The 27,403-nt window shown below is 38.0% G+C and overlaps 1 protein-coding gene across 5 annotated transcripts in view; it reads right to left on the reverse strand.

Annotated features, from left to right (window-relative positions):
- Positions 1 to 5,230: 5,230 nt before the first annotated feature.
- Positions 5,231 to 27,403, reverse strand: part of SNCAIP (synuclein alpha interacting protein) — a 239,367-nt gene continuing 217,194 nt past the window's right edge. For 3 of the 5 annotated variants that reach the window (XM_069087819.1, XM_069087824.1, XM_069087823.1), the window contains 5 exons: positions 26,422 to 26,547; positions 25,013 to 25,182; positions 18,504 to 18,596; positions 16,014 to 17,073; positions 5,231 to 5,796 (listed from right to left, as the gene is read on the reverse strand). In XM_069087819.1, the coding sequence (XP_068943920.1) occupies positions 5,791 to 5,796; positions 16,014 to 17,073; positions 18,504 to 18,596; positions 25,013 to 25,182; positions 26,422 to 26,547 (1,455 nt within the window). In that variant the 3' untranslated portion in view covers positions 5,231 to 5,790. The remainder of the gene's footprint in view (positions 5,797 to 16,013; positions 17,074 to 18,503; positions 18,597 to 25,012; positions 25,183 to 26,421; positions 26,548 to 27,403) is intronic. The other 2 variants (XM_069087822.1, XM_069087821.1) reach the window with 2 other exon arrangements.

Genomic DNA, 27,403 nt, shown 5'->3' on the forward strand with positions numbered 1-27,403 from the left:
TCTCAGGACTCAATGTCTTGCAGGGAAGCTGATCTGCAATTGCTATTTTCCCCTGTTTTAATATTTTTCTTCCTGAATCTCAGTAGTTAATGCACTGGTGTATCTGACATGCTAATGACACACTCATTTCCTTGTACACTCGGATTGTCTCTGTCTGGCCTGAAATTTAGCATCATCTTTCCTTTCAAACATTCAAACGTTCCTGTGCTCTGTTCAGTCAACTTTTCTTCAACTGGCTAGTAAAAGCTTTGCATATCTTCCTCAATCCAGAGTTTTGAAATTTAAATATACAATCTAAGAATGAAAAGAGAACATTTAAGGTGTAGGTAAAGCACATTCTTAAAGTCACCCTGCTTTTGTAGTGTTCTCAACATACACATCCTTGCTTCAGGGGTTTGCTAGGTGCATACCTTTGTCCTTTCCTGCCCAGTCTTCTCGGTGCCACTAAATGGGAGAGATGGCCCAGCTCACAGAGTAAAAGACTTTATTTAAGCTCTCCCTGACTTACAAGGCAGGGCACTATGTTCTATCTGCTACTGTCATGTTTTACATCATACCTCTAAGCTGTAAGGCATCTGTGGTAGGAAATCGTATCAAAGGACAGATTGGGAGGGAAAGAGGCTAGACTTATGGCTTCATCTCAGGATACTTGTTCACTTAGGAACAGGAAAGAACCCAGAGAGAGATGGCAGCGAATACATAACCATCACAGAAATGTGGGAAACAAAGCAGCTCTGGGAAGGCAGCCCAAAGTAGTCATTCCTCACTCAGAGAAAACTTCCTTGAACTACGAATATCAGAACTTTTTGGGGAAGTTATAGTCTTAGACTGCTGGGACACCGAAGTGACTTCTTCAGAAGCATGCAGCCATAATGTGTCTTGAACCCAGGTAGATCTTGAACCCAAGTCTTTCTGATTTCAAGGTAGGCTGTTCAAGCTTCTCAGAGTGGTGGGGAGGAAGATGGACCTCCTGAATACACATCAATAGATGAAGGTGATCTTAATAATAGCCGACTTTTACATAGTGCTTTAAGGTTTACAAAATGTTTTACAAATATTATCTTATTTCATTCTCAGGGGATGGGTGTAATTATTACCTCCATTTTATAGATAAGGAAACTGAGGCAGAGAGGTTAGGTGACTTGTCCACAGTCATACAGTTAGATTTGAACTCAGGTGTCCCTGACTTGAGGTCTAGCACTCCAGTCATTAATACTACCTATATCATAGGCAGTATTAAAAGAAGAATGGTGGTCACCAAGGAAGTGAAAGCATCACTGTTTTCTCCTCTGACTGGACTACATCTGGATATTGTTTTCAGTACTGGACCCTACATTTTCAGAAAGACAATGCCAATGTCCAGAGGAGGCTGACCAGGATGATGCAAAGACTGGAGCCCCTCACATAAGAATCAATTGAGGGGGAGAGAACTCTTTAGCATGGAGAAGGGACTGTGTGTGTATGTGTGTGTGCATGTGTGTGTGTGTGTGGTGAGAAGGGGAAATAACACCATGACAATTGCTTTCCATCTCTGTCCCCAGTTAGTGGACACAACTAGCTCAAAGCAAAAGCATTTCACAAGATGGCATACCAAGACCAGTAGCAACAAAAAATCCCTCTGATTTGTTGTTGGTAGGGCCCATTATTCCACAAATACACACAGTGTTAGAGGGAAGCAGGGACACACGTAGAATGCACAAGTGGCCAGGCGCACACACACAGGGAACACTTGTGGTCGAGGCACAGCTTGTGCCTCTGTGCTGCAGGGCTGCTGTCGTCTCCTAACTGCTCCTGCCAATCTTGGTCCCGTGGACTCCTTCAGATGCTGCTCTTCTACATTCTGCTGGATGCTACGTCACTCCTTTAGTTACCACTGCCTCCAAGTTTGAGCTTAGGGGATGTCCTACCACTCGATTGAAGCTGGACTCCTAAATAGGGTTGACTCTCTCACTCTCTCCCATTTATTTACATCAGCAAATGGGCAAAGTCATAAAGAAACCCATAGTTGCCAATGACACTTAGCTCCTTTCTAACCTTTTCACATTCAAGAAGGCCACTAAAAGTTTAAATATTTGAACCAGATACTCAGAAGTCTGAAAAAGAGTAGCCTGAAAGGGGTTCTGCCCACAGCAATACCAACTAGCATTTTTAGAACACCTACGGGTACCAAACTAAGTGCTTGGCAAATTTATTTTTGCAATCTCATTTAATCGTCACAGCAACCCTGGAAGGCAGGTGGTATTATTAGCTCAATTTTATAGTTGAGGAAATTGAGACAAACAGAAGTTAAATGACCTGCTGAATGAGGGTCAGAGAGTAAAGAAGAAGCTGAGGTTGAATTTGAACTCGGGTCTTCCTAACTCTAGGCCCAGCACTCTGGCTACTATGCCATCTAACTGCCTTACACATCTATAGAAGGTGCTTGACAAATGTTTTTTCAGCTTTGCTAGAATTAAAATTCAGGTTTTCTTTATTTCCAGTTCAGTGTTCTTTTCGTTGCATTAACACTCTCTTCATGTAGAGTTTTCCTACCTAGGATTGCTGGATCCCTCACATACACAGGATCATCTCATTTTGGTGCCTTATCTCAGCTTTGCAGGATGTATAATGACCCTCTATTGGATCCCAGACAGTCACAGCACTGGGCTTTAGGGTACAATCCTTCCCCTTTCTCGGAGCACTCCATTGGTCAGCATGTATTTGATACTGTGCTAAATGAAATGGCATAGCCCTTCCATTGCACATTCATGCATGTAGAAATTCTTGGTGGCTCCAGAAATTTTTTTTTATACATAATGAAAAGAGGGCTTCAGGAATGTTTCCTCACATGAGACACAGTAACAATGATTCTGTTGTTGCTAGTAAGTATCAGAAATCCTGCTTTTGGAAAATTATTATCATAGTGAACTTTGGCTCCACACTGTCTACTTGAGGGATTAGAAGCCCCTGTCATATGTTAGCAGCAGATCAAAGTGGCCTAAGAAGGGGATATACCTCGGGTGCCATTAGCACGCCAGCTTGGGGAATCGAGAAGGCAGAAACAATCAACTTACTTTCCACTTGCCTGATTACCTAATACAGTTATCCCTTCCACATTGTAACTTTACCCATCCTGGTTTTGATATATAGCAAGTTGGCATAAGAAATTAAATAGAGATCTTGGGGGAGTTTTGTGGAAGATGCAAAGGTCAACAGGTAACAGAAAAAGTTTAGAAACTCAGAAATGCATAAAATATATGGATAGCATTGTATAATATCAACATATTTTATCCTTTTTAAAATTAAATTTCATGCTTATTTTTAGTTTACATCATTCATTTCCACAAGATTTTGAGTTACAAATTTTCTTCCTGATTTTCTCCTACCTACTACCCCAAAACAGTGATCCCACTCTATACCCCTTCCCAAATCTGCTCTCTCTTATATCCTCCCCCATGTCCCCTTTGACTTTCTAGTAGGGCAAGATGGATCTCTATACTCCCGTGGCTGTATGCCTGTATATCTTATTTCCCAGTTGCATGTAAAGTATGTGTATATATGTATGTATGTATGTATATATATATATATATATATATATATATATATATATAAACATTTGATTTTAAAACTTTGAATTCCAGATTCTTTCTTTCCCTTCCTCCATTGTAACCCACCCTTACTGGGGAGGTTATACACGTGTAGCCATGCAAAGCATTTCCATAGTGGATGTATTGTGAAAGATTGACTATATTTCCCTCCCTCCTATCCCACATCCCACTTGTTTTATTCTCTACTTTGACCCTGTCCCCTTTCAAAAGTATGTGCTTCCAACATTCCTCTCCCCCAACACACCCCTCCCCTCCATCATACCCCCCCCCTCATCCCCTACCCCCTTACTCTCCTGTATGGTGAGATACACTATTTAGTGTTTATGTCATTCCCTCCTTAAGCCAAATTCAATGAGAATAAGGTTGACTCATTCCCTTTTGCCTTCCCATTCTTCCCCTCCACTGTAAGTTTTCCCTTGCCTCTTCTATATGGGATAATTTACCCCATTGTGTCTCTCCCTATCTCCTCTCATTATATTCCTTTCTCACCTCTCAATTTCACCTATTAAGTATCATCCCTTCCTATTAAATAAGTCCTGTGCCCTCTATCTATGTATACCTGTACACATAAATACACACACTCACATATGTGTTCATATGCCCATATACCCTCCTATACAGACATATGTATGTATAAATACATACTTATATGTATATATATATATTTACATTTATATTCTCTTCAACCATTCTCATACTGAGAAAAGTTTCATAAGTTACAATTATTGTTTTTCCATGTAGGAATGTAAATAGTTCAACTTTGATAAGTTCTTTATGATTTCTTTTTCCTTTTAAAATCATTTTTTATAGGTATTTGAGGTGGTTATGTTGTGAGCGCAGGAAGTTTTCTTGTTTCTCTGCCACCATCTTGGCTCCTCCCCCCATATTTTATCTTTTGATACCATAATAATTCAGACTTCTGTGATACAAAGGGAAGACCAAAAAATTTTATGTGGATTTTCCAACACAAGGAGGCACTGGGTCCCTAACACCTTCAATGTGGAAGGGATAACTATACTTACTGAAATCTGAAATGTATGGATGTTTGTATTTGACTCCATATAGAGAAATGTTTGAACTGGGCAGTTCGTACTTGGACGTTCTTATTTCTTCTTGCTCAAATTATAACATCATGTGTTCCCAGTAGAATGTATTCTCCTTGAGGGCAAGGACTTTTTTGGTATTTGTTTCCCCAGTGCCTGGTAGAGTGTGTGTCATATAGCAGGTGTTTAATAAATGTAAATGCAAACAACGAAAACACCCAGTGGAATACTATGTGATTATAAAGACTAAGCTTGGACCTGGAGAAGAGACGAGAAAATGCATCTTTTTTCCTTTCTGTAGAAGTCACGTATAATGGTATGGAACACAGGGAACAGTGTCAGACTTGGTTGATATGTAGATTAATTTGACCAAACTCCTTTTTTTTTTCTTTTTATTATTTATTAAATGGGATTGTTCATTGGGTTAGGTAGGGACATATTCAGTGATGAATGGAATATAAATAAAAGAGATGAATGAGAAATAATAATTAAAAAGTATTTTTGGATTAAATTGATATCTAATGTCAAAAACTGAAATAACTAAAAGTTCTTTAGAAATTCAAATATTAGAAGTTTATTGGAAAGGGAGGCACTCAGAGATTAGAGATGGCTGTTAATGTTTTATTTCCTTTTACAAAAAAAATAGAAATGACAGACAAATTATACTTGACAAAAAAAAAAATAAAATGACTGGTCTTGAGGGACCTGAGCCCAAACAATTTATGTCATTGGGAAAGGGAAGACCAATTAATATACTTATATACCCATGCACCTGATAAAAACAAAATGGGATCAATGGTCAGATGAACACTCTGGAATTTTGTTGTATCCTTTACATGGTTTAAAAAAAAGTCTGTTCAGTCATGCTTTTAAACCATACATCTTTAAAAACAAGTTATATATACACATAGTGTAAAAAAAAAGATTTCTTACATAGTCTAACTGCTACAAATTTAAGGCATCCTAATAATCCATTCTTTTGCTGGTGAGGATTATTTCTTATGGTCCTGTTTCCACAATGGATATTTAAAGGATTTCCAACTGTGTCCAAAGGTCAGCAGTAAGACATGATGAGGTGTGATTACAAGAAGAGTTCCTGTAACTCTGGCTCATCAACACTCTCTTTGCTTTGAGATTTCTCAATTTTCCGATTTATGTCACTATGCCTGTGGAAAAAAGAATGCACATTGCCAACATTAGAGGAAACTCTGGTTATATTACCAAATAACCCTGAGCCCAAACCAATCTGCCCCAAAAGTAAATGAATGGTCTTCATATAAACCACACAGTAAATATTCCAGTAACCAAATTACTTTTTCATATAAACTTCTGCTTCTTGAACAATAAAAGCAAGAGTCATGCAACAATACATATTTCCTTAAGTCCTAGAAGCACTTTCCCATCCTTATAGACAGGAATTCCAGCTTCCAACATTTAAGTCAGTCCTGTTTGGAGGAACAAGACAGGATGTGAGTAACAATGAAGTCTGCTTTGTCTAGTTGAAACCAGAAGTACTCAGACAGTGTCTACATGGCACAGATTTGCTGGTGAAACCTTACATTCTCAAGGAAACCTGGCTCCCATTATGGGAGAATTGGCAATCAATTAGTCAGCAAGCATTTATTAAGCCAGGTACTGTGCAAAGTTCATGGATACAAAGAAGGGCTTTTGCACTCAGAGAGATTATATTTTGGCGAGCAGGTACATACAACATGCAGAGTAGAGAGAAGAGAATCTTAGAGATTTTCTAGCATCTCAGGGGAATGTTTTGGACTGCACCTGTTTCAGGTCTTGGGAGTTTGATAATTAGAACAAAATGAGAAACTCATCCAACAGTTAACAAAAGATATTTACTTAGCCATAGCATAAGAAGGCTATTCAACAAGGATAGGTTCTGAGGACACCTTGAATTGATTCAGTTGAGTGGAACTGCTTTGCCTGAGTTCCCCATTGTGATTCGCCAGCCAAGTCTAAGTGTGCCTCTAGCTACTTTGTTCTCATGTGATGAGGGAGTGATGCCAGCAATCTGAGTCTTTAATCCTGAGTCAATCAAGTCAATATTTTTTTTAGGGTGAAATTAGCCTAACTTATATGGGAGGCAGTAGTTAGGATATTGCTTCTATCACAGAGGACCATCTGTGGGGATTAATAAAGGTATCCTTTAGAAGGTAGTGTTTGGACTAAATCTTGAAGGAAGCCAGGAATGTGAAGAGGTAGGACATTCTAGGCATGGAAATAGGAATGTGAGTATTAGCAAACAGCACAGCAAGGCTGGATTATAGAGAAAATAGAAGGAAGAAAATTGTAAGAAAGATGGAAAGGTAGGAAGGACCAGGTTGAGAAGAACTTGAAATGACACTTTGCAAACTTTAAAATGTTATGTAAATGTGAAACATTAACCAGAAAACCTGATACAGTAGAATAATTGGTGCTGGAAGCATAAGATCTGGATTCAGGTCTAATCTCTGCAATTTATTAATGGAACAATCTTAGCCAAGTCATTTAGCCCCTCCAAACCTCATTGATAGAATGGGAATAAAGATATTTTTCCTGCTTCCCTCAGAGGGATGTTGTAAATATCCAAGACCCAATGTCTGCAACTTTTCAAGGTGTATCACATAACATTCTCCCTATAAATAAATCCAGAAAACAGAAGGAAATTGCACTGAAATCAAAGGATGACTCATAGGTTCTCCTCAAAGAGGCAAATAAAGAAGTCAGTGAAATTGGCATTACTCTGTTTTATCCTGAAATCCAAAAGAAATAAGAAATCTTTCATGGGACATTTGAAACTCTCTGTATGGCATGAGAACATTGACTTGTTAGAGTAACAATGAAAAGAAATGTTGGATGAGAAGAACAAAAGTGAGAAGATAAGACATGCAATTAACAAAGCTCCAACGTTTCTATTTAACAAGTTGTTGGCATTGAAAATGAGTAATGGATAAAACAAAGATGTGGAGATGAAATATTATTATTTCGTAAGGATGTTTAACTAAATAAATCAATCACCTAGTCAAAAGAACCAAGAAATTGCCTAGAAATGCTGGCTCTCATTGCTAAGTAGAAAGCTACAGCAGCCAAGGGAACAGGATTTTAGAATCCAAACCTATTTATAAAATCTTATGGAGTATGGCACAAGATTATGAGTAGTATTGCTCCAAGGAACAATAAAACCAATGGAGGAAAAGTAAGTCTGTTGTAAGTTCATTGAGAGGTCCAGTTAAGTCCCATAGTTTGTGAGCATTTAAAAATGAGGCTGGAAGGACAATGGATTGAACAAAAAAGGGGAACAGAATTGTCAAGAGTTCCATAACAAACCTGTTTCTACATGAATGATAGAGGAGAAACCATGTTTGAACTCTACAACTGTAGCCCTCAGCATCTTTCATGAGGCAGCAGAAATAGCAAGAAAATAAAGATATTCTGTCCTTGAGCAGCTATACTAGACCAAGGATATACAGAAGATTTATGTGCTGAATGCAACACAATTCCAAGGATGGTGAGGGATAGAGTCTAAGTATACCTGAAAGAGTAGTAAGCATGCTTTGGAAAAATCATGGGTTTTGTTGTGTCTAGGGAAAAAGAAATAATTAATAATTGTCTTATGTCTAAAAAATCCTTTTAATAATGTACATATATAATGAGGGCATTCTTGATGAGAAAAGAGGCTTTCATGAAGAATATTATAGAGCAGACCACACAGTGATAGTATCATAAATGACTGGAAGGACAAGATCACTGTGCTTACTATTAATCAAAACCAAACAAACATCATTTGACAGAGGAATTGTGGAAAGATGGCAGTGTGTTAGAACCTAGAAGAGACCGATGCTCTACAAATACCCTGCAAAGGCTCTTACGGTGCACCAGAAGGATCAGTGGTCAAGAAAATCAAGGAGAAAAAGCTATAAGCTGCTTCTTCTGGTTTAGGACTGCACAAAAGACTGTCAGAATCCTGTAGAAGCTCAGAACAGAGACACGAATAAGGAAACAGTGGAGGCAAAACCAAAACCTAAGCAGAGCTATAGGAGACTGTTCTGGGTGGATTTACAACTGAATTCTATGAGACATTTGAAAAACAAATTAATTCCAATTTTCCATATGAATAAAAAAGGAAGGAATATTTCTAAATTTATGATCTTGATACTTAAAACTGAGAGAAAAAACAGAGAAAGAAAATATAGACTAATATCCCTAATGAGCATCAATAAAAAATAATAAATAAAATATTAGCAAAGAATATACAAGAATATATTTAAAAGATTATACACCATGACGTGGTTTGATTTATTACCAGGAATGTAGGTTTGTTTTAATATAAGGAAAATTATGAGCATAACAGACCACATTGATGGCAAAAATAATACAACATGATTTTGACAAAATAGCACCCACATGTTAAAAATGCTAGAAAGCATAAATGGATATTCTTTAATATGGTAAGTGCTATCTATCTAAAACCAAAAGACAAAATTATATGTAATGGAGAAAGGTAAAAAGCCTTTCCAAAAGATCAGGTATAAAGCAAAGATGTTCATTCTAACAGGTACTATTTAACACGATGCTAGAAATGCTAACTATAGCAATAAGACAAGGAAAAGAAATTGAGGAAGCAAATATAAGTAAAGAGAAAACAAAATCATAACATTTTGCAAATGATACAATGTTTTATATAGAGAATCAAATAGTCAATGGAAAATTAATGTGGCCATAGGTATGGGCTCTGTCACTTCCTATTTGGTTCAAATCAAGCCTCAAAGCATTTATTGAGCACCTGCTATGTCCCAGGCACTGTTCTTAAGTACTCAAAGTGGCTTTGAGCAAGTCACATCCTCTTCAGGTTTTATTTTCTTCATTTGTACGAGGAGGGGATTGGCTTAAATTGTACATTCCATTTCTAAGCTACCTTCCAGCTATAAATTATTCAATGCAAAATATTACATGAGGCTAGGGTCTTCAAAATACTCAAGAAAGACTGGCTCAAAAGCCATAGTATCAAGTTCAAAATATTGATCTTAAGCTGTTTATATGTATTGTATTTCCTGGAATATTCAAGTCTGGGGACAGTCAGCAGAAGTTGGAGGGTTGATTATGTCCACTCCAAAACCTTCCACTGCAGATCTAGTCTTTCTGATGTCTCCAAATCATTTTGCATGTTCAGAAAAGTCTCCTTTCCCTCCTAGGGGCTCAGGATCAGAACACTGCAGTTTGGATGGGTTCTAAAAGTTAAAAAGCAAAAGCATTCATTGTGCTACTTTCCATATCTCTGCCTTAATGCCAAAAACCACAAGGTGAAGATTGACTTTATACAAAGAATTCCCTACATTTATTCACACAAGCCCTGATGAAGTTGTCAGGCTGCCACAACTTCCCTCCCCCACAATCCCCTCCCAAAGGACTGCAATCGAGTCATTTATCTTTCCTAAAATTCTAGTCTATAAGAATGAGTTTAATGAGACTGTGTCCACCTACATCCTTAATGAAATGATCTTATGTTGATCATAGAAGATTGAATGGATTTCATTAAAGACTAGCTGTCTGCTAGAACCAAGTGTATACATTATATATGTATACCTAAATGGAGTGGTATTCTCTTCTGCCACTTGTGCAGATTACAATACTTTTCATTCTGTGTGACTCTTATCTATGTCTGTAATAAATCTTCCATTATGTGTGTGTGTTTGTGAGGGGTCCACCCAATGTGCTGGGGGTATTCTTGTATTTTTCTTACAAGTACATGAGAACCACAGCAGCACATGGGTCTCTCCAAAGGGGCTTAACAAGTGCATGCATCATGTCTTTTTCTGATCATGCATCTCTCTCTGATATCTTTTAATTAGTAAAGAGACTTTATTATACCTCAACAAAGACCCAGTATTACAAAAATAGTGGATCATTATCACCAAATACAACTGGCTATCGGCAAAGCAAAGAAAGGCAAGTTTGTTCAGTGGGATCAGGGTCACCTTCTGAGGATGACACTTTTCCTAAAATATGCAGGGGAAGCATATTTCAGGCATGTCCTCATTCCAATTTTTTTCCCAGAAGACCTCCCCAAACCACTCCACCTTTATCTACTTTTTATTGAATTTTTCTGACAACACTTCTCAGAATATGAAATACACACATATCAGTATCTATATATATATGTAAAACTCTGAATCCCATGTGGATCAGTACAGAACTTCCTGATACCCTCAAATCATCACCCCTTTCTTGAAGTTACTGTTGACCAGGCTTTGAAATCTATGAATAATACTGGATAGTCTAAGTCTTGGCTCTGTATACACAATTCTCAGTGAGGTTAATTTCTTGGCAGGACAACCTATTGACTGATGCCCGCTGCTTAATGAAAATGCCTCTTAAAATGCTGCACAATTAATAGCTTGGTGCTAGGATGAGGGATTTCTGTGAATGTTAAATCCCTGGGTATGGTACTGAAGCTGTGCCTTCAAGAGAGAAAGAAACCTAAGTGGCCAAGGTTGAATGCTTTAATTCCTTATCAGTAACAGGAACTGGCGCTCACTCTAATGTGTTATATAGGTCACAGACTGACTTAAACTGTATTAAATCAATGTTTCACTGGCATTTGAAGAAAAAGGTAATTGCCAACATTCCTTCCAAATTGTAATAATACAAAGTCATCTTGTTCTTTTAAAAAAAACAAAACAAAAGAGATTTATCTGCTCATTGTAAAAGTCATCCTCTGCAATTGAAACATACTGTAGTTATTCAGTTGTAAAGTTGAATTGAATTCTAAAGGGTAACAAGAAATTTTTTCCCTCTGTTTTCAAGCTGTGAGCAATTTAGAAAAGATAAATAGCAAACAAAAACCTCCTCATGGAGCTGACATTACTTTTAATTGTATATTCATTGTCCTTTTAACAGTCAGATACAGGGTATCTGTTTCTTCTTTTAACAGAGATGTTCTTGGGAACATCAAGTCCAATTAAAGTGTACTCCTGGCAGAGGGTTCCCCACTGATAATACTTTCTCATGGTCAGAGTAAAGATTTTCATCTGAGTGACTGCAGATTGGGCTTAATTAAATTTCAAAGTTCTAGGAATATCCAAGTTTGAAAGCTGCTTTCCTCTGGCCTCCCTTCTTCCTCTTATGGACCATGCTAATCATTAAATTCTTTTGTCTTTTGGTATTTTATACAGTATTTATCTCTATCACCAAGTCATAAGAAAACAATCACAGGTCTCGCTCTAGTTTTCTAAATCCATAGGAAATTTTTTTTTTAATTCAGAAAAATTTACCATGGAAACACAGAAAGACTTCATTAATCGCAGCCATTTTAGCCATCATCTGAGGCCCATCAGGCCTGAGGCATATCACTAGGTGGAAAGAAGTAGATATTTCTTCCTGCTGCCTTGGATAGGCAAAATCAAGCTGAGAAGTGAATTAATCACTTGATTTATTCTTTCCCAATTCCTCACTTTGGCTTGAACTCCTCTGAAAAATCTCCTGTTCATCTTGGAATACAAAGCTTCCTCTACCCTGTATCTAAGGCAATGTTCCCATTCCATCAGTGCAATTCTAAGAACAAGCCTGGGAAATTCTTTCTTTTTTTCAGGATTCAGTCATAAGACTCTAAGAGCTCATCCTTCTTTAGCACTTCCAACTATGGAGATGAGAAAACCATTCCTCCAACTTTCTAAGTAAAAGTTTTAGGAAGCTTAAAGGCTGAAATGAATCCCTTAAGAATCAAGAGTCCAGATGGGAACTGAAGAATAATTTAGCATAGAGAATGATGTATAATGTCTGGGAAATGCTTTATCTCCCTTCCCTTGATCTTCATATCCCTTCTTATTTCTGTTCACGTAGAGAAACTGGGCCTTTTTCCAAGGAGCTGGAACCATAGTGAGTATTTTCTGGCTTTTCAGCCACCAGGAGGTGACAGAGTCACAATGGGTAGAAGTGTAAATATTTTCCTTTGCTCCAAACATTTTTTCTGGAAGAGTGAATCTCAATTTTATGAGAACACATGTATTTTCATTACAAATATTTCTTATGGAACATTTCTCTCCTTTATTATAAATAAGTGCCTGGTACATAACAGGTGATTGATAAATGTTTCTTGGTTGAATTCTTAGCTTCAGCTTCAATCAATAAACATTTATTAATCACCTAGTAATATGTGCTAGGCACTGTGCTAAACTCCAGGGATACAAAAATTGGCAAAAGACTGCCGCTGCCTTGAAGGAGCTTACAATCTAACAGAGAAACATGTAAACAAATATATAGCAAACACTATATAGGATAAATAGAAGAAGGAAGGTACTAGAATTAAATGGGGTCAGGTGAAGTCTTCCAGCAAAAGACGGGATTTTAGCTGGGATTTAAAGGAAGTCAACAGAGGTCAACAGTTTGAGCAGAGGAGGAAATGTTCCAGGCACTGAGGATCACCAGATAGTATGCCCTGAGCTGAGAGATGAAGTTTCTTTCTTGTGGAACAACCAGGAGGCCAATGTCACTGGACCAAAGAGTACAATGAGTAAGACAAGGTTCCTAGACAAGAAAATGAGAGAATTGGACTATGTGACCTCTGAGGTTCCCTTCCAGCACTAAACCTTGATGGTTTAGTTCACAATCTTAGAGCATATAGCAAAAGAAGTTAAGCATTGTGGTGTGGATTTCTAGGGAGCTGGCCTTAGGGTTAGAATGCCTAGTGTTTAAAGTTCTACCTCTGACACACACTGGCTGTTTGACCTTGAGCAAGTAAGTCAGTTACCACCCCAAGTAACTTTAAGACTAAACTGAAGAACGATTGAAAATCTACATTGGGAAGGGGAGTTTCCTTCTGGAAGCTCTCTACAACTTTGAAATCAATGATCCAGAAAAGAAAAATTAGGAAAAATCCTCTTTAATATAACAAAGACTTCATAGCTCCTTAAGATAGCATCATGGTGAGAAAGAACACTTCCAATCTTTAACTGGCAATCAAATAAACACTGCCTTTTTGGAAAGTTCTGGTTCTGACTCGAAGCTGGCTCACTTCATGCATGACAGGAAATTTAATTTCCATACCCTTCTGGCCCTTGATTCTCTTTCATCAGAGTCTTGAAAGTCATGCCAAAAGCAGCTAAGGAACAGAGGCCATTTACGGACCAGGCTGTTTTCTGTGCAGCCTGTGCCCACTGACAGCTTCAACTAAGCCTCTTTGCTTTACCATTTGCAACCTTGATCAAAGCTTGACTGGCAGTTACACATTTGTTTGGAGGGACTGATAAGATTGTCACTAATCTTTCTTCAGCACCAGCTACTGAACAAATGAGGTCCAGGATGGTTTGCTAAGAGCTCATGAAATTCAAAATTAAGGCAAGAGAAAAGTGGGTTATTTAATTTTATAATGCACATACCATGCATAGGTACGAAGGTGCTCTTCAAGCAGCAAGTTAGAGGAAAGATTGGTACAGCTGCTGCTGTGAGTCCCCTAGAGAAGTATAATGTCAAAGTCAGTGAAAACATGCAATGATCTGAGCACATGCACAAAACTCAGGGAGCTCTGAATGTGATGCATAAGGTTGAAAGGTCAGGAAGCACATGCTTATACTGTAAATAGGAGTTTTTTGGAGATGTTGTAAAGGACACAATAAGGAACACAGACCTGTAAGTTACTAGGATAAATACCACTTAAAAATGTCTTCAGTTTTGATGCAACATTTAAACGAAGGCAAAAATCTATTTGGGGCCATTTCAAGGACTATGGTATTATTCCACATAAATTTAAATTCAAGAAAAATTCCATTACCATGAGAGTACCACACAATGTACAAATTTATACCTTAAGAGACCAGTTTAGAAAAATAGTCAATGCAATTCAATTCATTACTAACAAATTTAGTAATCCTTCAGCTAAATCCTTCAATGATTCAGCAAGTCAATATCCAGTTATTCAGGATCTTTTGATGTCCTACTCATTCCTTGCCTGGCCTTCTCTTCAGTGCCCCTATTACTTTCAGACTTCTCCACTTGGGACATTTCATTCCTCATTAGCATTTCCAGCATTTGGGCAAGGACAAGAAAAGACGGTGAAACAATAACTACCTGATTAATTTTGTACCACATCAAGTACAACTCTGGGTGAACATGGGCAGCATATGTATCGGTGCCAGAATCTCAAAAGAAGTCTGGGTGATTTCAGTTATTTGTCTATTTAGACTTTCTGTTATTATAAGTTGATTGTATTCCTTGAATTTATTTTAGCCTTTTGTCTCTTTTCAGTGGTATACACAAAGGGTTTGGAGAATGTTTCCTAACAGAAAGTTCAAGATCTCAAACTTTTATTTCTCTGTATCCTCCTCTACAACACACCATTATGTAAGAATCTATTCTAACACATTAACATGTCCCAAAAGTCTTAGTACAATTTTAAGCCCTAGCTTATTAAGCTTAAATATCTTAAAATGGAACTGAGACTTTTAGGACACTCTCTAATATAACATATTTGTTTTTGACATAGTCTCTTTAAAATGCAGGTTGGAGACCATTGCTACAATTTCATTTTAATTGCAGAAACTTTAGGAATATATATTTTTATAACAAAAAATATTATACAAAATAAATAATAAAAATAAATGACAGTATTCCTTTTTAAACATTTACTAATATTTCTAGATATAGAAATATATCTATAGGGATATATTTCTATATTTATTCCCTCAAAAGTCATATCCAAGTTTAGTAAGCAATTCTCTTTTTTTTTTTTAAAGCAATCGGGGTTAAGTAACTTGCTCAAGGTTACACGGCCAGTTATTTCTGGGTGTGGTGCTGAGTACCTGAGCCTGGATTTGATCCAGGTCATCCCGACACTGGAGCCGGTGCTCTTACTCGCTGAGCCACCTGGCCACCCCAGTAGGCAATTCTTTAGAAACTGGATTTCTACCTGTGTTCTCATCAGTTGAATTTAAGAATCAGTTTGTCATGTAAGGGAGGAATCATTGTCAAGAAGAAAGCTTTCATGGGTAGGCAGTTTAGATTATAAGTTACATGAAGTCAATGAATGAGTCTTGTCTTAGGTCTATATCTTTTCTAGCAACTATCACACTACTCTGCAACCAGAAGATTTTTAATTAATGTTTGTAGAAATGAATTGAACGTGTGGCATTCTTGGGAAGAAAGCTCATAATTTCTCTGGATTTTAGTAAACTGGAGAATCTGATCTGTTTTCTGATTAATTTATTTGCTCTCTCAGAACATTTTCCAAAGAGGAATACCCCCTCCCCCCAATAATTCTAAGTGTTATCTGTTATCTACTCATCTTGTTATCAAAGTCTTTAAGGACCCCCTTAATGTGACACGGGACAAAAATCGGCTCCATGCTGAATAAGAAACAAGACATTCATTAGTGAAAGATTTCCCACATAGCACTCACTGCCTTGTTCTTTCCTTTGCTAGCAGAGCTCAGTGAATTTCCCTTGGCGTCTGCAGTTCTCCTTCCTAGTGAGGTAAAGGGCAGTGTTGATGAGGTCTTGGTCTGGTTGACTGTCTGACAGTTATTGTTATTATTCTGGTTACCACTTAGCGTCTCCATTATGGACCTGAAAGTTCCAAAAGGCCTTTTCAGTTGGTCGCTTGTCTCATTACTTGGGGGAAGTCGCTGAAGGACCTTACCCCGATCTTTGTCCTTTTCCCCAGTAGGTTCAAGGTCAGTTTGCTCCACTTGCACCACTGGTTCCTCAAAGGTTACTCGAAGTTTCAAGTTTTGGGAAGTTCGGCGCTTAGAAGATGGAGACTTGAGGGCACTTTTGGGACTGGTGGCGACCTTTTGAGCAGCAGCACTGTCAGGGGTAGATTGTGTGATGTCCCCAGGCGCCTGGCCCTGAGGTGTACTCCCAGATGTCGCATACTGGGTTTCTAAGTCCAGATCACTGCTTTCGGATGTAGGAGATGGGCTATGGCCATCCACAGACTTGGCCCTGACGCTGAAAGGAAACCTGCGTCCTGTGGCCAAAGTGTGCTTTTTAATCATCAGGTGTAGGCTTTCGGCACTTTCCACACTTTCCACAATGGGCTGAGGCCTTGGTTTGTCAGTCCTTCGCACTGGGGTGTTCTTGAGGTCCTCTGAATTGTTTGAGTCTGTGTCAGACTCACTCAGTGACCTCTGCATCAGCTGCCTCAGTCGGGCAAGTTTCAGCTCTCTCTTCTCTGGTGGAATCTTTTTCATACTTCTTGAGGAGGCCTGAGCATCCTGGAATTCCAACGACAACTTTTCCTGGTTACAAACATTCTCTGAAATTTCTTTCCCCAGTAACTGGCGAAGAATTTTATCTGAGTCTTCGTCTTTTGCCCTAAATTTGGTACGGTTGGAGGCTGACATGCTTCCAAGAACCTGAATCCCGTCTTGGGTGTTTGACTTATTTTTTGTTATACACAATTCATCTGCATCAGTTGACTTCCACTGGGATTTTCCTGAAGCTGGAGAAGAGGGTGAACTAAAAAGAAAGGCAAAAAAAAAGAGATATGATATCTTGTTTATAAATTAGAGTGACTCAGGTGAAGGACAGAGTGGCTCTTTCTGTGGAACAAGAAAACCAATGAAAATTACTTTAAAGCATGTTGCCAAATATATCATAATAGCAGTTATTTATTTGACCCTTCACTATGAAAAACGAAGAAATATATCAAATATTGTTTTCTACAACATGATTTATTTGTATTTAATTTTATTAATTATTGAATTAGGACCAAGGCTTTTCCCCTTTCCTACTTCCTCATCCAGAACTCAACTAGTATGGGAAATCTTGGGCAAGATTTACCCAGCCGGGAAGGCTAAGGCCTAATCAAAGACAGTGAAGAAATTCTAAGTTTAGGCAAATGGGTAGATTCCTGCTCAATGTGTTTACTTAGATTGGGGAAAATGTGGATTCTCCCTTTGGTCAGACTGGTGATATGGATATTGATAAGTCTTTTTGACCAAGACTAAGTGCTCAATATTTTGTACCACAAAACCTACACTGAAATAAGCCTGCCTCTTATTATAATATTCATTCTCTCATTACCTGTTAAGTAATCAGAGTTAATTTCCGCCCTCAGGTGCACCCCTTTTCAAAAGACTTCATACATACAGAAGGTTCAACAGGCTCAGTCTCAGTCTCTCTACCGATGGGAACAATCGGCAATCAATAAAATTGATTATAATTTATACAAAAACTCAGAAATTTTTAATCATCACAAGCCTAAGCCTAAAACAATATTGTATAAACTTCAGGGTTCTTGTTAAAGAATTAAAGTTACTATTTGAAAATAGTAACTATACAGATTGAAAACTTTAAACACTATTTCCTTTCTTCTCTAAAAGAGGAAAATTACCTACCGTTGTAATTTTTTTTTTAAAGCAATCGGGGTTAAGTAACTTGCTCAAGGTTACATGGCCAGTTATTTCTGGGTGTGGTGCTAAGTATCTGAGCCCAGATTTGATCCCCAGGTCATCCTGACACTGGGGCTGGTGCTCTTACTTGCTGAGCCACCTGGCTTCCCCTACCCTTGTAATTTTTAAAGAAGTAAAGGACAAAAGAGAGAGTAGGGATTTAAAATAAAATGTCTGTAAGAATTTGGGACAGCTAGGTGGCACATTGAATAAAGTGCTGAGCCTGAAGGCAGGAAGACTCATCTTCCTGAGATTAAATCTGGACTCAGACATTTACTGGCTGTGTGACCCTAGGCAAGTCACTTAACCTGGTTTGCCTTAGTTTCTTATCTGTCAGTTCCTCATCTATAAAATGAGCTAGAGAAAAAATGGCAAACCACTCTAGTATCTTTGCCAAGAAAATCCCAACTAGGGTCATAAAGAGTCTGACAGGACTTTTTGTCATGAAAAACACACAATAAAAGAATTCCTAACACCAACATTTTTTGCTGTTACCTGGGGGAAGAAAGGAGGGACTTGCCCTCTGATCTCTGTGCTTCTAAAAGCTGCTGGAGCTGGTTCTGAAGGGTGACACGTTCCATTGTCTGCCTGAAATTAAAAAAAAAAGTACTGCCTAAAACTTTTCCTTTATGGTACTTCATATTCTCTCTCACTTAGAGGAAAATATGGTGCAGAATTATACATTTTCTGCCTCGACAAAAAGGACCTTAGAAACTCCCTTCAAGTTAAGAGATGCAGGGAAGCCACTGGTTATAAGAAGTCAAACCAATCTGTGAATAGTTTTCTCACTTCATATTAACTACAGTAAAATATGGTACTTAGACTAAATGAATCAGATTGTGACTGGGCAGGAATGGTCAATGTCTACTGATAAGGTTCATCAGTGTTAGAAGTGAAATCATGGAGGACCTGAGTTCAAATTTGGCCTTAGACACTTACTAGCTGTGTGCCCCTGGGCAAGTCACTTAACACCTGATCACTTAAATAAAGGCGGGGGGGGGGGTGAAAGCAGCCCAAATGGTACAAAGTAAGTGGCAAACAAATCATACCAAGGAATGACAGCTTCTATGGGCATCTCCAGCACAAAATATCTCCCCTTGAATGCTTGTTGGGACATCAAACCCAACATGCCCAAATACAACTACATATCATTTTTATTCCTAAACACACTTCTCCTCTTCTCTTTATTATTACCATACTATTTTGGCAAATGACACCATCTTACATTCTGAAATCAACATGTGAAAACTTAGCTTACCTCTTTCTTTACCCTCACTTCTAATAACTAGTCAGCTGCCAAGTCATACTTATTATATATCTGCAATGTCTCTTGAAGCTCCTCCTCCCTATTCCTACTGTGCTCCCCCTAAGAGAGACCCTCAAAACCAATGTCTTTGGCTAGTATAATAACCACATAAAAGATGCTCACCCCTGAACATTCCTAATCCTAATCTTGCATGTTATGGCCAAAGTAACCTTCCTTAGGCACAGATTTCTGCATGAAATAATAACTGCAACCCTTCAAACTTTTCTTATCAACTATCTGATACCCTTAGTCTTGAATTTAAGACCCTTCACAATCTGTACCAATCTACTTTTCTTGTCTGATCTCGTTCTATTCTCCTACCATATATCTGATGGCTCAGCCAAACTGGACTATTGGTCACACTGGGCCTTTGCTCAGATTGAATTCATGTTTTAAAGATCAACTCAAATGTCACCTTCTATAGGCAGCCTTTCCCCTGGTCAGTAATGATCCTTTCTCTCTTGGTTCTTAACAGAACTCCACACATTTCTCATGCACTTATATTATTGTTATCTGTGTATGCTATAATCCTTGACTAGACCATACACTCCATGAGGACAGTCATTGTTTTACAAGTACTCTAAAGCTACTTTCCTAACATTGACAGGCTGGGTCTCTATAGGGCAGCCACTGTATCTCCTGTCAAGTTCTTGGGGACCCTGAGGTTCTAGGAGATGATTTATTATTATAGATTTTAAGCCATCATTGGTGTACTTTCCCCATTGATGATCAATTGATAGCAATTAGCCAGATTTAATTACTTTTTAGAAATAGGTATTAATAGGGGAGGCTAGGTGGTGCTGGCTCTGGAGTTGGGAGGACCCAGGATTGGTTCTGGCCTCAGACACTTAACACCCACACAAAATAACTGGCTGTGTAACCTTGGGCAAGTTGCTTAACTCCAATTGCTTTAAAAAAAAGAAATAGGTATTCACTAAGGGGAGTATATTAAGAAGAAATGGCACAAAACATCCTTTCAAACTCTATAACATACTTTCCCATGGAAATATACTGCATCCAAGGGGAAGTGGACTCCAAATTACAGAGCACATTCAGCAAAGGAACTGGCTTCTGTAAGTCCCTTTTTTCCCTCTGTAGGATGTTCAGGAAGTTCCCCTTAGATATGTAGTCATTTTCTGCTGTTTTATTGCTTTTTTTTTTCTTAAACATAGTGCCCATAAAAGGCAGGTTGAAGACCACTACTACAATTCCATGTACTTTAAACACTTTTCCCCCTGAGTTAGCATAACTTTGCTGCTCACACTTGTCTTTTTTTTTTAACTTTTTGGAGGGGTGTAAGGTAGGGCAATTGGGGTTAAATGACTTGCCCAAGGTCACATGGCTAGTAAGTGTTAAGTGTCTGAGGTCAGATTTGAACTCAGGTTCCCCTGACTCCAGGCCTGCTGCTTTATTGACTGCGCCATCTAGCCACCCCAACACTTAAGTCTTTTCTTTTTTTGGAGGGCAATTGGGGTTAAGTAACTTGCCCAAGGTTACACGGCTAGTTTTTTTGTGTGGGTGTTAAGTGTCTGAGGCCGGAACCGAACTCAGGACCTCCTGACTCCAGGGCCAGCACTTTACTCACTGAGCCACCTAGCAGCCCCCAACACTTAAGTCTTGAAGCTACTTTTCTTCGGAGTTACTAGTTTGCCCTCAGCTCTTGATACAGATTCACCGATTGCTACTGTTCAGGGAACAATGAAAATTCACTGCTGAGAAATACAAACCATTCAGTCCTCTGAAGTTCACAAGGTCTCCCTCTCATTACGGATGTGTAGAGAGGTGACAGAGGATCTCTCTTTCCTTTTCCAGCTCCCCAGAAATTCTATCTCAGGGGCTTTGCTAGAATTGTTTGCCGGACAATCTCATGCTTGGAGGTTTGGAACAGGATTTCTATTTTATATAAGACCCATGTGATGGGGAGAAATTTCTTCAGACAATGTAAATATAGCTTCTGTGCAGAATGGCTTCATTTATTCCAGTGTGTTTCTTTCAGAGACTTCTCAAATGTGATCTAAATGTCCTTGGTTCAATTGCAATATTGGGGTGAGAGGGAGTGATTGATTCAATAGACATCTACATCTTGTTCACATCTAGCTGATGCCTTGGATTGATTTAGTTGAGAAATCAATGATCCATATTCTTACACTATAACACATAGTTATATAACACATATATACTTAACAAATGTTTATTGAACTGAAGTATTATTATCCCCTTTTTAGAAATGAGAAAACAGGCTCAGTGAGGTCAATGTATTATAATGGGAAGAGTCCTGGATTTGGAATCATAGAACCTGGATTCAAATTCCCTCTCTGTAAAATGAGGGGTTTGAACTAGGTTATCCTTAAGGTTCTTTCTGGTGTTAAGTGTGTGTGTGTGTGTGTGTGTGTATGTGTCTCTTTCTGAAGGTCACAAGAATTAGTAAGTGATACCAGGGCATGAGTCCAAGTCTTCTGATTCAAATCCAGTGCTTCTCCCCCCACTGATTTGCTAAAACATAAACACCTCCCCTGGGAAGAAAGTTTTTTCTCACTTTCCTAGTGGCTAACTTTAGACTCTGTCTTTTTAGAGACCACTTTTGGCCCTGTTCTAAAGCCAATTAATACTAATTACTGGTTACCCAAACGTTGTGCCATGAAAGCTAACCTAACAAACACAACCCCATAGCAATGTCATTGTTCTTCTCTGAGGTGGTGAGTCTGAGTCTGTCCCAGTAATGAAGGATTAAGAAGGGCATGAGCTTATTCTCATTTATTCTGTCAAGCCCATCTGCTGCTGGAGCAGACCAAAGGTGAAAACCTAATTGGTTACAGAAAGGACAGAAGGTCAGAGAAAGCATGAGAGTATTATGCTTTCTCTTCACATCCTTTCTTTGTTGCTGAGTGGTGATAGACAAGAGGCTTGCTAGGAAAAATGTGTAATGAGTGAGTGATGCAGGGGGTTTCAGATCTGCTTTCAAGGGGTTTATTAGGTAGCTCTTGGGAGGTTGTGACTTTCTGAAAGAAGTAGTCAGAAGTAATTGTGCATGGCATCTAAAGAGACTGGCTAAACTTTAGCAAGGAAGGACAGTCATTACTCAATTTTCTCATCTGAAAAAGAGAATTTAAAAGGGACTGATCTAATTAATTACAAATGGCCAAAAGATAACTCTTGATGGAAAAAGCACTGTGCTTATGCATCAAGATTTTGGCAAAACTGAAGGATATCACATCAAACTATCACTTCCAATTAATTTTTAATTCTTATTCCCCACAATCTGCACTCCTACCCTGGTAAATCTAGTCTTTAATGATTCATGGAATCCCAGACACTTCATGACATAAATATTTGGTAGTTTTTTCCCCTAGAACGTGCCCTACTGTGCTTCCAAACACAACTCAATTCTGTCTATATAGAACTATTCCCAAGCCCACACAGATATCCCCCATCTTTTCCTCCCTCTACCCTTTTTATCTAAACCACTCCTTGCTAGATTCAGTTTCCTCACAGAGTCAAATTCCCTTACAAAGTAATTATCTTAAGTTTAAGTTTCCCTGTAAACTGCTAGGGATTATAGTAAGAGAACACTGTATATCTATTGCCTAGTATGATATATTGCTCATGGAAAACCTGCTATGTACCAAGCTGAACTTGGTTCATTTAATCCTATCTCAAAATTGAGATTCCCCATGCTCCTTAGGGATCCTGATCCCAATCCTTTCACAGTATTAAAATCTACTCTGTGAATAAGAGGTCCCTGGCCTATCTCCAAACTGATTTATTAGTTGTATTTCTTAAGAAGCCTTAAATAGGTTTACTTGAATGGGGGATGGGCATCTAGTAGAAAAATAATATCCACGAAGGACCTTTCCCTTGTCTCTAGCCCCTTCCTCTTGTTTGGACTTCTATCAAACCCTTTTATAGGGAAAGTAGGAATCCTACCTCTCCTCTGATTCTTCCCCCCCCCCCAACATTCCAGGTTATTTATTGAGTCTATGGGAACTAAAGGAAAGAAATAGCCAACTACAGCACTCATACAACAGATGAAAAAAAAAACAAGGCCACTGGGACTGAAGCTATGCCCATTAAGCTGAACCCTCTAAGTCATTTCAGGTTTCCCAAACCTGACTGTAGTACACTGTAATAAAACTATTCATCTCAAGAAAGCCCTGGGGTCATCATAGAGTCTCTAATATTGATTTATCATAACATTGGCTACATTCACTTAAATACTTTTATTAAGCTGTTCTCACCAACAAGATCTAAGGGGAATTGAAGGACTGCATCACATTAGTGTGCATATATAATTTAGCCTAGGGCCATCGACAAAAGCTGTAACTGAATTGCTGAATTTGGACCATTTGCCAAAAAAAAAAAGTTTAAGACAGCATCCCTGAATTCTTTAGTAGGTGATTTCTATGCATCATGTACTCTGAGGATCAGTCTAAAGGAGACACTAAAGAGAGATTGTTGTCATTCTAAAGCTTATTTTTCTTCCCTATCTTGCTAAAGAAAAGGGATGAATTCTTTTATGTATTTGCCAGGTGGACTTATGCATGGAATTCTAAAAACCACAATTAATAGTTCATTGTTATATCCTGATTCAACTCCTATTTGAGCATTCCTTTTTTGTGTTCTTTGAGTTTTTCTAGTCTTTTTTCTACCTCCTAAGTGTGAGGTTGCCCAGTTTCTGTCCCTGTCCCTAATTAGCAACTTTCATTCTTGGTAATATCTAGCCACTTTCATAGTTTCAATCATCACTACTATTCACAACTCCCAGAGTCTCTCATTTTCTAATTCTAAGTCTATGTTCATTCTCGAATTAATATTCAATTAATTAATTCAATTAATATTAAGTTGAGCAAACCCTCTGTGTGTTTGTGTACATATGTGTAATTTATTTGATCTAATTTACTTAGCTAAAATTAGCTTAATCAAATGTTAAGTACTAAATTTGTATTTTTTCTCTCCTTTGAACTTGTTGCATATAAAATTACTCATCTGAAGAAGAATAATGCCTGAACATGGAAAAGATCTTTAATTTGTAGGAACTAAGTCCTAGAAAGTTGTGTGAGGTCCATAAAGGTTAAATGACTAGTTTTCCAAAGGTTACACAGCTATTTTGAAGCCAATTCTTACTGACTTCAAACATTGCATTCTCTCTACCATACTGCTTTAAAATGATTATGAATTTAAACTTACCCAATCACTCTAAGAAAAAGACTAATGGATGAAGATAATGGAAAACTTCTGTTCTGGTTTGTCTTATAACCTCACCAGAATATTTTGGTGGTCTATGTTACAGTTGTTTCTCTGCATTTTTAAAGGTTTAAACATGGAGAGTGAATTCGGCAAATAAGGCTGTACATGAGTAGTCCTTTATTAGCCTGAGTAAGATGCAGTATGGCAGAAAGTGAACTTAACTTAAACTCAGTGGACCTTGACAGGTTACTGATTTTTAGCCTCAGTTTCTATCTTTAAAAAAATTTCAGGGAAAATGCTGACCAGTAAGTTGAATTTCCTCACCAAGTAGCTCCCCTGTGTAAGTAAAATCACAGATCTAGTCCCCATCCTTTAACATAAAACCATACAAAAATAAAATAGATCCTAGAAATTAGCCATATGACCCATAAGAAGAAAAAGCACTTTAGTAACACTGTGGGTTAGCAATTCAGAATGATCATTTTTTTCCTACTGAAAAGAAACCAAAACTCACTCCTTCAGTTGCTTGGTTAACTTCACAACCTGAGATGCTAGAGACATGCATGTCTCTACCACCACTAGGTAACGGGAACACATGGTATGCCCATGCCGCTCAGCACTTTGGGAGGGTTTCTCTCCTGCGTGATTCTGCATGGTGACATTTGCTCCATATTCAACCAAAGTCTGCCAAAAAAAATTCAGAGAAATTTATTGGAGAAGTTTTGTTAAAACTTGCTTTCTTGTTGTCATCACCATGATTGTCATCTGTTAACAGCTACTAACATCTGACATTAGGTATGGCATTGTCCTAGTTTATTTAAGGACCCCTGCATATGTTGTAATTTTTCTATTTGCCAAACAAAACTTCTGGTCTCCAAATTCTTAGAGTGCTAAAAATAAGAGCCCTTTAAAGGAGAATATTTTCTCTCTTAATTTTATGATCATCCACTATGCAATGGCAAACCCAACACTTGCCATTTACCTACCTCACAAGAGTATTGAAAGAATGAGCAATGGTGAGTATAATTCCCTACTGATTCTCACTTCAGAATCCCCCCCCCCCTTTTAAAAATTTTTTTTGGTCTTTATTTATTTGTTTGTTTACTTTTGGTTTACAAGATTCAGTTCCACAATTCCTTGAGTTTCAAATTAGAATTTTTTATTCTAGCACTTTCTCAACTTTGTCTTTTTTCTTGATCTCCTCTTTTTCCTCTTCCCATTTTGTTTGTCTCTGCTCTCTTTTCCTCTCCTACCATCTAGCAACCTCCTCTTCTCAGATTCTCCTATTTGTGTTATTTTTCATAACTTGAGGGCTAGTTATTATTATTATTTTGCTTTTTGGAGGGCAATTGGGGTTAAGTGACTTGCCCAAGGTCACATGGCTAGTTTTTGTGTTAAGTGTCTGAGGCCGGATCCAAACCCAGGTCCTCCTGACTCCAGGCCTGGCACCCTATCTGCTGCACCATCTAGCTGCCTTAATCTTTTATTACATTATGTGATATCACAAGCAAATTTTTGTGTAGTCTGTTTTTCTTTTCTAGGTACTGAACTTTATTATACTTAAGACAGAATGAATAAGTTCTTACTTGTATAAAGGAAGTATCTTTTTAACCACATGACTTGGTGTGTATATAATCCATTATGCATATATACACATAGTTCTTTACAATCATATATAGATTTTACTCAGCATTACACACATATGAGCATATCATATGTGTAGATTTGAAGTGATATGGATTATATACTCTCCTGTTTACTGTAACACTTGCTAGAAATGTTATTTTAATCCATATCTTCTCCCCTCATTCTTATGTTACCTATTTGTTTCTTATTATCAACACTGACTTTCATTATTTGACAGATTTTTTTTTCTCTCTCTCTAAGAAACCCTGAAGCTAATAGAGAGAGAACCTGGCCTACCTGTATACATCCTAGGTACCCATGCTGTGATGTTACGTGAACTGCACTGTTACCATCTTGGTCAACTTCATCCAAAGAGATCCCTTGTTCTTGCATAAACTGAAGAAGCCAGAGAAGGATTTTTTCCTAGAAAATAACAAGTCATATGGAAATCAGTAAAATCACATGTAAAGGAAATAAGCAGAAATAAGGAAAAGGAAAAACAAAAGTCCACATAGAGAAGATTAGAAAGAAACAGGTTTTGTGTCACAAAAGAACATTCTTTTGAGGCTGGAATTGCACATTGGTAAACATTTGTTGAAGAGTGTTAAAGAGGAAGGTACCCCTTTGAATAAGTAAGAAATTTAGAAAAATCCTCAACTTAAAACCTGAGAAGGAACTTTAGAGCTGGAAAAGACCTCAGAATTTATCTTGTTGAATCCCCTTATCTTACAGATGAAGAAACAAACAGAAGCCTCCAAAAGTAAGATAATGTGCCCAAAGTCACATAGTTCTAGTAGGAAGGCTAGCTTAGAATTTAGGGCTTCTGGTTCCTAGTTCTTTGTTTTCCAACCACTCCAAAAGAGCCCTAAGGATTTTCTGGGAATGTAACAAAACTTGTGAAAAATTAAATAGCAAATACTATTTTGATGAGTGTCATTGATATTTACACTTGAAATCTACCTCTGTTCCTTCCCACTGTCAACAGTATTAAACACTAGAAAGAGTAGTATCGGAATGTCTTGGAGAAACAGGTTATATAAGAAATCACTAGGGATTTAACTCAGAATCCCTTGTGATTTCACTAGACTGAATGTCAGTGTTATTTTAAGGGTTATTTTTACTTTTTAAAAATTTCCATGACAAAGTAGGGTAAACCAAAGCTGTGAACACTAACCACCGCCGGCCAAGAGGCAAGATGGTAAGAATGCTTTGCTATAACCCATTTCTGTGGTATTCCTATGTTATATTTGGCTCCAGGAGAAATTAGGGGATTGACAGT

The sequence above is a fragment of the Petaurus breviceps genome, unplaced genomic scaffold, assembly GCF_028583685.1.
Source record: "Petaurus breviceps papuanus isolate PSGF00001 unplaced genomic scaffold, PetGlider_PUasm1.0 183, whole genome shotgun sequence".
In the NCBI taxonomy this organism is placed as follows: Eukaryota; Metazoa; Chordata; class Mammalia; order Diprotodontia; family Petauridae; genus Petaurus; species Petaurus breviceps.